Source organism: Perna viridis, chromosome 12, assembly GCF_037379345.1.
Source record: "Perna viridis isolate PV_CMFRI_1.1 ecotype Kerala chromosome 12, ASM3737934v1, whole genome shotgun sequence".
Taxonomy (NCBI): domain Eukaryota; kingdom Metazoa; phylum Mollusca; class Bivalvia; order Mytilida; family Mytilidae; genus Perna; species Perna viridis.
This window is the reverse complement of record NC_142456.1, coordinates 12,750,830-12,764,669: the sequence shown is the minus strand read 5'-3', so window position 1 is coordinate 12,764,669 and position 13,840 is coordinate 12,750,830. Positions and strand designations below refer to the sequence as shown.

The following is a 13,840-nucleotide window of genomic DNA, read 5'->3' as shown; positions in this document are numbered from 1 at the left end:
ATTTTCTAATCTTAAGTACTTTTATATTGGAACTCCACAGGTTATAAACTGATGCCAAAAATTATGTTGTTTATTGCCAAAAATGAAAATCATATACTTAAACAAAGCATTAGCTAATCAGATTTCTAAGGGATAAGTTATTATGTTAGATTTTTTCCCTAATCACCCACCCACCTGGGGATCAGAGGATAATTAGCATTATGTAATTTCTCATGTTTTTGTGTCGAGGTCAAAGATTTGAAATGTTCTGATAACTTATTTTTGAATTATGCAGTCAAACTTCTTAATATTATGTTTATCATGCCTTTAGTCAATTCTGTTAGGTGTGATGTTATGATAATTAATTTAATTATGAAATATATGTAAATCCATTCTTACATGTACATTGTACCTGTAGTTTGTACATGTATTAAATATATTTTTACATGTTTGTTTCAATTAAAATTTAGAAATGATATCAGTTATAGTACTACTGATAAGCTAATTTACAGTTTGTTCCTCTACATATCCATTCTAATATAAATGCATTTACAACATTTTTCTTGTGACTTATTACCTTAAAAAAACTGTCATCACTCATACTAATGCCAGTTGGCACGACTAGTAAATTGTATGGAGGGCTATTGGTAATTGAAGATTCCTCGAAAATACTTAAATGGGTTAATAAGCTACAAAATCCTCTGCAGACCTACATGTACAGTACCTGAACCATTCCATGCAACTGGTCATCAATCACCAATCAGTCATCAATCTGTCAGACTGATCCATTAAACTGGTGATTGCATCATGTGACCACAGAGCGGTCAATATATTTTAATGATTCTGTTATTTCATTAAATTTTTACACATATTTACATAATGCAATAGATTTAAGCATCAATTAATAACTTATTTTTAGCTCACCTGGCCAAAGGCCATGTGAGCTATTGCCATCACTTGGCATCTGTCGTCGTCGTTGTACAAAACTGTACTCCTCTGAAACTACTTGACTAATTAGAACCAAACTTGGTATGAATGTTCCTTGGGGTATACTGCATAGAACTGATGTGGGGATTTTTGATTCGTCAAAAAACATGGCCGCCATTACTAAAAAATAGAACATAGGGGACAAACAGTACTTTTTCGCATATATTTCCTAAACCGTTAGGTTTAGCTGAATTCTGACAGGGCAAAAGTGTTCTGCATGATGAGATCTGTCTTTGGTCAAATTTTGGTTTTAATCAGTTAAGCCATGTTGGAGTTATTGCCCTTTTTCAACGATTTTTGCTATTTTTAATGTTATTTCTTTCCAAAATCTTATCCTCTGACACTACTTGATCAATTGAAACCAAACTTGGTATGGATGTTCCTTGGGGTATACTGCATAGAACTGATGTGGGGATTTTTGATTCGTCGAAAAACATGGCCGCCGTTACTAAAAATAGAACATAGGGGTTGGACAGTAGTTTTTCACATATATCTCCTAAACTGTTAGGTTTATCCAAATTCTTTCAATAGCTGAAATAATCCATATTACTAGGACTACAAAAGTCTTCAGACTCTTCGTGAGAGTTATTGCCCTTGAAAAGGGAAAAATGACTTTTTTTTTAATAGTTTTCAGTCAATATCTTGAAAATTATGATACATTAAAAGAAACTTTCAATTATTGAAATGTGATAGTCCTACCAAAGACTTCTGTAGTCGAAATTGTTGGACAACGTCTTGTTTAATTTATTGCCTTTGAAAGGCAAAATTCAAGAAGGTGAGCGATTTAGGCTTCTGGGAGCCTCTTGTTAACAAAATACAATACATGGATTTAATTTTAAATTTAAGGTAAAATTAATATGGTAGTATATTGGATTCGTTCCAATCATCCGTAATTTTACATAATGATCAGTCAAAAAATTGTGTGGATCAGTTCTGGGACTGTACATGTAAAACCACCTCCTACACACTGCTTTAGTAAAACTCTTCAATGCAGGATGTGAAAAAAAATGCACAGGGCATGGGTATTTCTAGTGCAAAATCCATGAAGTACAGTTTGAGTGACAAAGGTGCATGTATAAAAGCTTTGAATTGATGAATATATCCTCTGCAAAGTAGGTTGATTAAGCCATGTCAATAGGCTTGCTTCAAAAATTAACTCTGGACTAGTGATTTCAGTGCAGGGCTAGTTGATATTTTCTCTTTGAGCCCTTTGCCTGACAACTGATCATTTACATTGAAGTCATTGTTCTGTGTATATTTTGACTCAGTTTTGCATCGGGGCATTGGTCTAGTAATAAGTATTGGTAAAAAATGTGTACGAAAAATGAAGTTTATTTTGGAAATCTGCATGAAACTGGTTCTTAAGATTTGCATCAGGGCATTAGTCAAAATATGCAGACAGAAGTTTTGTTTATGTAAATGATGACATTTTGATTTAGTACTATTTAGATTAGGTTAAAGACTTGCTGATTGAGAATTTGTATGAATGAAACATTGGGTCTTTGATGTTACAACTTGGAATTTTAGATTTCACATGATAATGTATTGATGTTCTAAAGCAGTAAAAATTATTTAACTTCAAGCAGGGCTCAAATAATAGTAGAGAAACTTCTATTTAATATGGTATTCACATTGGAGTGAAAAAAGCTAGATACTGTGTTCTATTTATACTGCTGAAGTAAAAGCTTTCTTATGACACAGTTCTGTAATGATGGTGTTCCTATATGTAATGGTTCTAATGACAGTGCTTTAATGGTGGTTCTCTAATGATGGGGCTCTAATGTTGGTACTCTAAGAAGAGTATTGTTCCGTGACAGAGCTGTAATGATGGTGCTCTAATGACAGTGCTTTTAATGGTGGTGCTTTAATGATGGGGCTCTAATGTTGGTACTCTAAGAAAATTATAGTTCCGTGACAAAGCTGTAATGATGGTGCTCTAATGACAGTGCTCCAATGGTGGTGTTCTAACAGTGGTGCTCTAATGATGAGGCTCTGATGTTGGTGCTCTAAGAAAAGTGCTTCAATGACAGTGCTCAAATGATGGGCTGTAATGGTGCTGCCATGTTTGTGCTGTAATGATAGTGGTCTACTAAAAATGGGTTCTAATGTAGTGCTCTAATGGTGGTGCTATTTGAAGAGTGCTATAATGACTGTGCTCTAATGATATTGATATAATGATGATGTTCTAATGACAATGCTGTAATGGGGGAGCTCTTATGATAGTGTTCTATTATGATGCAAGTGATTGTGCTTTATTGATAGGACTCTAATGATTGTGTTCAAGTAATATTAAAAAATAACATACATCCATACTTATAAAGATAGTGCTCAGATATCAATTACATGTGTATGTTATTGCTAACAGTGCTGACTTCATATATTATGATAGTACGAGCAGAATTCTTGGTGATCACAGTTGAATGATACTTTTTGTTAGGGCAAATAATACACTTGTGAAAGCCCTCAAACAAATACAATGTACTGGTAATTTTTGCTGAAAATTGAAAATATGAAATGCTGCTAAATTAACATTGTTTAACTGCACACTAAGTCAAGAAATCCTCCCATAATATTAGAAAATAAAATAATTTTACCTACCTGTCCTGTTTCATTCATTGTAACCTTAAACTGACATATTTTTTTCTTAGGAAATCTAGGCAAATTATAATTTTAATTCAAAAGTATTCTAGACCATTGATTTCTTTAATTTCCCCATTTCTGTACTTATGAGGTGTAACAAAAGATGATACTAGAAATATATGTATGATATGAATTCATATGTTTGATAGAGATGTTGCCAGAAAAATCAAATTACAGTGTTAAAAACCCTTCATTAAGGTCGAACACTTGAAATATTTTGACTGCATGTATTTTTGAAATGCGTCAAAACTTGTTAAGATTAGTATCTAAGACCTACTAGGAAATACAGATAGAGATTTTTATTATTGCACACTTTAGTTCAAATAATTGATAATATATTAAGGTATAGGTCCATTTATGCTCAGGCAGGTGGTAAAAATCAAGAATTTTAGCAATATTTTCATTTTCTGTTATTCTTCGAAACTCCAGATCTCTCAGGGTTTTTCTTTTTTTAAGGAAAGGAGGGGTAAATTTTGGGCAATTCTAGATTTCAAACCTAATATATACATATATAAGGATAGTAGCTGAGGAACATTGAATGTATTTTAGCAATAAAAAATTCTTAATTATTTTTATGTATCCATATTTCCTGAAGACCTACCAGAGTCTTAAATAGACATGCACATATGCATATGAGTTCGATGAACATATATTTTATGTTTTTTTTTTTGTTTTTTTGCTTTTTGGATGTACCAATGTCCCTTTTACTATAAGGCCTTCAGACTTCCTGATTCTTATGTGGAAATATATTTATGAACTTGCTGATTGAGATTTCTTACAGTAGTATGAATGAAATGTTCAGTCTCCGGTGAGGAAATGTGGAATTTAGATTTTATATGATAGTGCTTCAAACTATGCTTTAAATTACTCTTAGAATTAATTATTGCTGTGAAATGTCATGATATTACATAATACATCCTAAAACTTATATTTTAAAAGAAGATATTAATGAGGTATTTGATTCATAACAGTATTATGTAACTTAGAGAAACTAGGGTATCTAGATCCAAAAAATATGATATTTTTATAAGATTGGGGTGGGAAGACCTTTGGGGTATGAAGTCATAAAAAAAACTTTAAACCGAGGTGTCTAAATAGGAAATATAGATTATTTTTTTTATTTTTTAATGAAATAATTTCTAGTATTTGACTGAATTACTTCATTATGTAAATAAGTTATCTATGATAAAAAAATATGACCTAGTTAAATGTAGACAGACAGTATAGTTATTTTCAGTTTTGCCTCACTTTTAACAGAATAAATTTGGTGTTGGTCTGTCTGTTTGTCATAAGTTCATCTCTTTCAGTCTGTCATCTGTCTGTCTGTCTGGCCATCATGTATTTGATATCACATTACACAGAAAATAGTGTTGTTGGTCTTTCAGTAGACTTTTTCATGCTAATTCACTGATCAGGCTCAGTTTATACTCCATCAAGATAAATGCTGCACTTTGTTAGAACTCTGATCAGTTTTCAACCAAACTTTAATGGGAAAGTATTTCACCTTCCTTGTAGAAGTACCAACTAAACTTACTAAATAAAACTAGGAAAAAAGGGTCTAAAGATAATAGTTGAGTACTGATAAAATACCATCACTCATTCTGATAGCGATATTGTTTGTTATAAATTATCTTCGAAATAAAGCTGTTTTCCTGAAAGAAAATTTCTCAGTGTGTAAAAAAATGGCTAAGAAATTATCCCAAGCAGTGTTCTCCTGAAGGTTTTACAGATAAATCCTGGTATAGCATCTTGCATCTATAAGTTATAGCATGACATTTCTATTGAACACTATGGGAAGTTCTTTTCAGTTAGCATCAGGGCAGTGTGATGCTATATTGCCCTGGGGGATCACTGCCAAGTACATTTGTAAGATAAATTATTTCCCAAATGGTAGTCAGTGTGCAGGATATTGTGTTTCTCTTTGCACTGATAACTTGTTTCTGACCTGTCTTATTCTCATTATCCTCATTTTAACTATAATTTTAAGATAATGTACTGTTAGTCCAAATTACCAAATATGAAAAAAGGCACACAATTTCTTAATTACGGTATATTTTCATTTTGTTAAATGTTCTTGCCTTGATATGGCCCTGGTTGATGAAATGGCATTAAAACACAACAGTCAATCAATCAATCAATCAATCAATCTTAATTATGGTAAAAGAGGATTTGGTACTTTTGAAAGAGTAATCAAGGGTTATAGCGGTAATCAAAAGAATGTAATCCAGGGACAAAGACCAGACATGGAAAACAGACATACACAACAAAGAACATAAAGTAACTAAAATCATATATACAAAGTAACAAAAGCAAACGAGCAACTCGGACTTAACCAAAAACTGGGAGCATGGACCAGGTGCATTGGTAGGGTAAGCGTCCTCTGCTTTTCTAGAAACACCCGCCGAAAATAGCGAACAATATCACTGTCTAATCATAATCATTTTTCTTTTTCCAGTCTGAAGTCGAAGGAAGATGACAAGACCATGAATGAGGATGAAGGTCGTGAGTGGCTGTATGAACTTCTCACTGAGGTCCAATTAAATCAGTTTTACACCAAGCTTAGAGATGATCTACAGGTCACGAGGTAAGAACTATACAGGTCACAAGGTATGAACTTTACAAGTGACAAGAAATCAAACATACACATTACTAAGAATAAAACTAACAGGTCTCAAACTAAATGGGTGCCAAGGTACAATTTCCACAGGTCTCTGTATTGGTCACAAATTTATACAAACTGAGAGCTTTTTCTGGGAATACCAGGATTTGTGTCCAATATTAGTTCAAAATTTAAAAGTCCAAAATAGAATGAGGTTTTCAAAAATTAAATAAATTTGAGAGTGGAACAAATAAAAAAATTGTTTAATCAGTAGCTTGCAAGGGGAGAAAATTCTAATTGAGGAATTGATGCATGTATGTTAAAAATCAAAGTTGTGTTCTCGCTTACCACTTCCGGGTAATATGACAAACCCCTCTATGTACTCATAAACTAAATCTAGATCTGTAAATCTGTGTGTATGTTGATAAAAAATAGTTGAAATAAAGCTGGGAAGCATATTTGTAATTCACTGTGGGATGATTTTTTCCACTTTTAGTAGAATTCTGCTATTTCAAATCCAGACTCTACCATTACAATTCATTTTTTTACTGTATACTTACTTCCAATTTTGCCAATTACCACTTTGTTTTTTGACCTCTTAAAATCATCCCTGTGCAAGGAATAAATATGTTTTACATGTGTAAGTAATTTTCTTGCATGCTGTCAATTAGTTGAAAAGGTAAAAATGTGAATTGTGAAAAACAACTAACATAGTAACATTAGTACATGTGTATAATGATTATTATAATTTTACGAGCTTAGTAATGGTTTGCAACTTTTAGATGTCATTTGTCCTGGGAATTCACAGTGAAACTTTTAAAATTGCTTTTTATAACCTGCCACATAAATTGGTGATTATTATATGATACCCTCCGAAAAGTGTTTCCCTCCATTCATCAGTACTTGTATATCTATCTCCCAATGGTTTCCAGATGATAACTTTAGAAACTATTGATGGAAATTTTTCAAAGTTTGTATTGTTATTGAGCATCATGAAATACAGATCAAGATCAAACATCAGTTTGATTGGATTATTTACACAAAAGTTACAGCCATTTTTGGTTTGTTTTTCGTCCACCCAAATTGTTTTGATGAATTAGAGTTATCTTTCTTTGAATATTAAGGAATGATGCAAGTTAGGTGTGTTAAGGCTAGAAACCACTAATTCCACTTTCCATACGCTAAGCTTCAGTGCTTATTTCACAACATTCAATGGCTTCTCTGGACTTTACCTTAACTCTAACCTGCAGAGGACTATATATCAGCATGTATGTCAGCTCACAATTCTCAGAATGGCCTGTTGGGTTAGCAGACTTGCAGTGCAGTACTGGTCTGCTGAAGTGAAGGTACTATAAATAGCATGGGAAATCCCAGTGTTTTCACTAGATAGGGGTATATTTAGAAATTATTATTGAGATTTGGCTTCACATTGCAAGAAGCAAAATGCACTTAAAAATGTACAGAAATGTTTTACCTTTCAGAAACAGTTTTAATTTTTGAAATAAAATGAGAACTTTTTTCACAGCACTATGAGGAACAGGGTAATTTCTGCATAGGACTATTTTTGCATTCGTTCCAAATGCTCATTGGTTGAATTGGTGGTCTGTAACCTGGAGTCTAGATAATACAATGTGTTGGGGTATCATTTAATGGCCAATTAGATGCCCTGTTTTTTAACAAGTTATAAAAACGTTAAAAGTGGTTAGTGAGACCAGGAGTTCAGGGCTTCCATTTTGTGTTTTTTTAGTTCTTCTTCACCCATTTACCAGTTCTCTCTTCACTTGTTCTAAAATGTAGGACACATTATAACTAAAGTCTATTGTCCAAAGTTCAATGCAAGCAAGAATGTAATTAAGCCTAGAGTTCACAAGATTATGGAAGATCTATTTAGGAAGAACTTAGTCAATGTCATTTAATTTACTGAATATTAAATGCATACCCCCTGCAAATGTGGTTTAAGATAACATCTACTATCAAATTAGATCTTTTGAAATTTTGACATATATCACAATATCATTTAATCATTGGTTTCAACCAATTAGGGCCTTTGATATTTTTTTTTCTGGTTTTAAATTATAATTCGAACCTATTCTTTAATTTCAATGTATTTTGTGGCATTTTCAATTTTTATGCAGATAGTTTGTAGGTGAAGCCAGACCATAGATAAATATACTGAAACCAGTGAAATATTTTTCATTGTTAAGAATAGAAACAGTTTTTCACAAGAAAATCTGAATACTCAATTAATTCACTCCCAATTTTCAATTACACTTGTAAGAGGTCATAGGGTTACAGTTACAGGTGTCAGTTTCAGGTGAACATACCTGTTACTTGGTTGATGTCACATTGCACCAGAAACTTACATCCGTTCATATGATAATTTTGGGGAATGTTATCATTTTAGATAATCCAACATGTTTTTATTGATAATAAATAACTGGTATAGACCACAATGCATTTTGAACAGGAATTGGAATTGACATGTTAGTACAATACACTCAGCGAACGGGTCACTTCCCAAACTAATTACCTTTACGTGTATATTTTATATCCTCATAGGAAAGGCTTTTTGTGCATATTTTGATAACTTCCTAAAATATTGATTACATTGGGTGTGAATTTTACTCTGAAGAAGAATTAACTTCTAAGTAATTCATTGTTAAGTTTTGCTGCTATTGTACAAATTTCACAAAAGAATAGAGGCGAATTGTAATTGTTTGATTGTTGGGGTTTAATGCCCGAGCAGCAATATTTCATCTGTATTCAAGCAATAACATGAAATGGGTGATAAATTGACATGAAATGATGATGAAATGAAAAATGCGATGAGACACAAGGATAATGGGGTCGACAAATTTTGATTGCCACTGGATAAAAGGAGAGGTGGTTTGTTCTGGTATTGGTTTTGACAGGATTTGGATTGTTCTGGTATTGGTTTCGACAGAGTTTGGATTGTTCTGGTATTGGTTTTGACAGGGTTTGGATTGTTCTGGTGTTGGTTTTGACAGGGTTTGGATTGTTCTGGTATTGGTTTTGACAGGGTTTGAATTGTTCTGGTATTGGTTTTGACAGAGTTTGGATTGTTCTGGTGTTGGTTTTGACAGGGTTTGGATTGTTTTGGTGTTGGTTTTGACAGGGTTTGGATTGTTCTGGTATTGGTTTTGACAGGGTTTGGCTTATTCAGGCTTTGGTTTTGACAGAGTTTGGATTGTTCTGGTATTGGTTTTGACAGGGTTTGGATTATTCAGGCTTTGGTTTTGACAGGTTTCCCTGTAATTTTATACTACTAGAATAATGAGCAAGACCTACAAGTGGAGTAATAGACCATTGACATTGATTCCCATGAGTGAAAATAAAAATGGTATTAACCTATTGATTTAGATGTTTTATCATCTTCACTTCTGTGAGAAAAGTTTGTATCAATTTTAATCTCAAAGTTAATTCAGGATTATATAAGTCATGAAACCACTTTGATTCTGGGCAGGGCACCTACATGTATGTACTACTTTGACAGGATGTGGAGGCTGTCATCCAGATAAGGATCAATATGTGCATGTGCATGGCTACAATATGCTAAAAAGTGCATTTACATGTATAAAATGGGGGATACTATTATGCCAATGCAGTCTATCACCATAAAGTGGAATCGGTAGTGTATCTAAACAGCTGTGAAAAAAAGTAGTCAGTATGAAATCCAGGGGAAGCAGATGGTCTTGAAGGACACACGTTTACAGCAATATTCATATAGGAACCAATAGAGGCACTATCAGTGATACCCCTCCCCAATAATGGGACACTAAAGGTCTCTTATATGTCCAAAATTCTGGAATTACTACTGTAGGCATTCAATATGTGGCAGTGTAAAAAATGGGTTTGAATAAGCCCTACTGCATTCTTGGCCATAAGGAAAAATCATACCGCTACATGTTAATGCAAAAATAGATAACAATCAAGATATTTCAGAGGAATAAAAAAAGAAATGGGCAGCATTCAGTATTCTCCCATGAATTTGATATAGCACAGCTCAAAGGACATTTAAATGAAATAAATATAGTGCATTGCTCTTAGTGCTCCCAATCAAAATTTATTTTTGGTAAGACAGTGCTAAAATTTTAGTGTTACAAAGCACAGTGCTGTAGAATCCTGACAAAAACATGAGATATTTAAGCTGCTGAAGAAGGTCAATGTGTCTGTGCAATTGATTGTTTAAAAGAGGACATTATGTTTAAAAAAAAGAGGGACTCGCAGTGACCTGGAATGAAACGAGGACACCATGTCCTTGTGTGGTAAAATTTAATTGCCTTGGCCTATTTTTGTTGTACTGTAAATATAAACTGCTGTTTTTTTTCAAGTAATTATTTCTAATTTAAAATGGTATCTTTTGACCATAAAAGCCCCACTTGTTAACTTTTTAAATGCTCCATGAATGATAAGTAATTATTAGAAATGACTCCCAATTTTATGAGGTTCATAATGCATACTATATTTGATATCAAATTAAAATACGAAAAAAACGTTCTTTACTTTCAAAAGTTTAATTTTGTATCGCAGCAGTATAGGCTTTATCTCTCGTTTTGAAATCTCAGAAATTCCAGATTTTTCAAAGCTTTTGAATTTCAACAGGTGTGCAATTTCAGGAAATCAAAATTAAAGATATTAAATATGATAACTTTTCCACCCTCATTTTTTAATGTTAGTCGTGGTACAATTAACAAAGCCACTTTGTACAGTTGTAAATGGGGATAGGTAAATTGTAAATGGTCCGAGTTTATACATCTGGCAGAAGTTTATGTGGGTGTTGAACAAGTAGTTCTGATAAAAATCAGTGTGGTCGATTTAAGAAGGGATTAATATTGTTTATATAGATTTGTATTAAGATACACTGTTCAAATCCTGTACAATATGGGCTGACTTTTGCAGTGGTCCGAGCCAACAGAATTTGATTGCTTGGAAATTAATTATCTATTAGAAATGATAACCGCTGAGAAACCAAAGTGAGTAAATGTTGAATTCTTTGATCATTGGATAAGAGATTAGAACATCAAAATGTTTTCATAGAAATTTTAATTGCTTGTTAATATAGTTGCAATAATGAAAGCATGTTTTATACAGAGGCTGTCGATAACATGTAGAATGAATATTGTTGAAGTATTTACATTTCTTCTCAGGTAAGCTTGAAGATTTAGTTGCCTTTATTGACCATTTATACTTTGAAAGCTGTTACAAAATAAATACTGTTACATAATTCAGAAAATCATACTAAACATTGGATGTTGATTGACAATTTTTCTGTAATTGATTTTGATAGAATTTTATAATTTATTGTGCAGTCATGATCATGGGCACTGAAAATTAGGATCACTGAAAATTATTTAAGTAGCTGTGTTTGTAAGAATCATGCAAAATCTGAAAAATGTGATACACCCCAAAAAAGGCTGCATATTTTTATTTTTGTAATTAAGTTGTTTTATGGGTCTATACTATGAAATGTGTAATTATTCATTCAAATCTGCCTGCTCTTAGTAGATAATTGATATAGAAAATACAGTAGATTCTATTGCATTTGAGCGTAATTTACAGAGTTACCTCCCTTAATTTTTAAATCTACAGTGCATTCTATATAATTTTTATCTCCTAAGAGCACAGGTTATATGAAAAACCACATTTTTATTTCTGTTTACTATGACCTTTCAAACAAAATATCAAAAATAAAAATATGTAGGCTTTTTACCCATGAATCACATTTTGCATGATCCTTAGCTGGAGTGCTACTTAAGTGATTCGACATACATGTATTTTCTAAGGACTATACAAGCACAATTTGAACCATGAAAATTATACATATTTACATAAAATTTTGTAATGCAGTTTCAAGAAAAGTAAATACCAGACCAGAAGACATCCCAACTTTTCCTAATTTGCAATACATGTTTATTACATTCAAATCAGATGATGATGCTACTTAATTAAATTACTATGCACATGCTTATTCATCTCAATATGCAAAAAATAAACTTTATTGAAAACTTTTTGGTATGACAACATGGAGAAGGGACATTTTCAATTGCATGATTATTTGGTGAAATTTTGAATAAAAATACATTCAAGTAAAATTTTGTTTCATGGAGAAAACAAATATGAAAGGTAACAAAGCATTGTTTTTATACCCCTGTGACAAACTGTCAGGGGCATATTAATTTACCTCTGTCCATCTGTCTGTCCGTCTATTCGTCCGGATTACACATAATCATGGCTTGTTTATGATCAAGCTGAGTTCTGTGATAAAGTTGAGTTATTTGTGATAAAATTGAGTTCAGTCTGATAAAATTGAGTTCTATGTGATGAAGTTGAGTTCAGTGTGATGAAGTTGAGTTCTGTGAGAAAGTCAAGTTCTCTGTGATGTAGTTTAAATCTCTGTGATGAAGTTGAGTTCAGTATGATAAAGTTGAGTTCTGTTTGATTAAGTTGAGTTCTGTGTGATAAAGTTGATTTCAGTCTGATAAATGGTTTTAAAATTAACACTTGTGATTAACTGACAAATCTATAGGTTTATGGAAAAGGAAGGGTGCAACTTCTCAACCCTGTTTAACATTTTCTACTTTCCTTGGATAAAATGTTTGGTTGGGAGAGAAATTCTCATTATGTTCTAAATAATACCACATTATACTGGAAAATAAGGGACTTGTGCTTTGATTTGGTTCCCCCTACAAAGTTTTAAAGGATCACAGTTCCTTATTGTATGGTGTCTGTGCATATATCTGTGGAACAACTTACCAACAATTATGAGAAATTCCAAAAACTGCCAATTTTTTTAAAAATCAGCAAACAGAGTAAATGTTTTTGTGTGACTGTATGTTAGCATGTATTTTAAAAATATGTATTTTTGATTTTTTGTATTTGTTTACTGTTGAGGGCCTCCGGGAAGATCAGTGTATTTACTAACTGTGTTACCCTCTTGAAATAAAGTACTATTATTATTACTATTATCTTGTTTGTAAGTGCAACTACTCCAGATCTTTTTTTATGAATTTTGATGAAACTTCATATACATGCTAGGCACCATATGTTTTTTGAATGTTAGAAACTTAGGATGGCACTAAATCAGAAAATAGCTTGCCAGACATCCTCGAGAAAAAGTTAAATAATGAACCATGCTACATGATTCAGTTAATTGTTTTAAGAAGGTATAGTCTGCCAGTAGTTATAATTAAATAGGTCAATAACTTTATAATAATTAGACTTAAATGGATTGTTGATATGCATTTTTGACTTCATCAATTTCTCAACATAAAAAATCAGTTCGAAAAAGAAATGCTCCAATTTAAAGAGCATAAAAATAAATTTCAGACAGTAAAAAAATGAGTTGCATCAGGTAAACAACTATGAATTTTTAGGTCACTTCATTGATTTGCACTTTAATGAGTGTTTTGGTTATCTTAATAGCTTGTTTCACAGTGGTATTCAAAGTTACTTATTACTCAATAAAATTGATACAATTTAAAGTCGAGTAATCAGTTATCACTCTTTTGACATGAGATGGCGTGATTTAATCAATTTGATGTACAGTTTAAATTAAAAAATATATAGCATTTCAAGAATTTCTCTGTATCTTTGATCATAATATCAATATAGGAA

The 13,840-nt window shown here is 32.3% G+C and overlaps 1 protein-coding gene across 4 annotated transcripts in view; it reads left to right on the top strand.

Annotated features, from left to right (window-relative positions):
* LOC148601241 (activated CDC42 kinase 1-like) overlaps window positions 1–13,840 on the top strand; it is a 45,482-nt gene that overhangs the window by 16,243 nt on the left and 15,399 nt on the right. For 2 of the 4 annotated variants that reach the window (XM_088555060.1, XM_088555059.1), the window contains exon 2: window positions 6,062–6,190. In XM_088555060.1, the coding sequence (XP_088411186.1) occupies window positions 6,090–6,190 (101 nt within the window). In that variant the 5' untranslated portion in view covers window positions 6,062–6,089. Of the gene's footprint in view, window positions 1–6,061; window positions 6,191–11,042; window positions 11,200–11,241; window positions 11,374–13,840 lie in introns of those variants that run through there. The other 2 variants (XM_088555062.1, XM_088555061.1) reach the window with 2 other exon arrangements.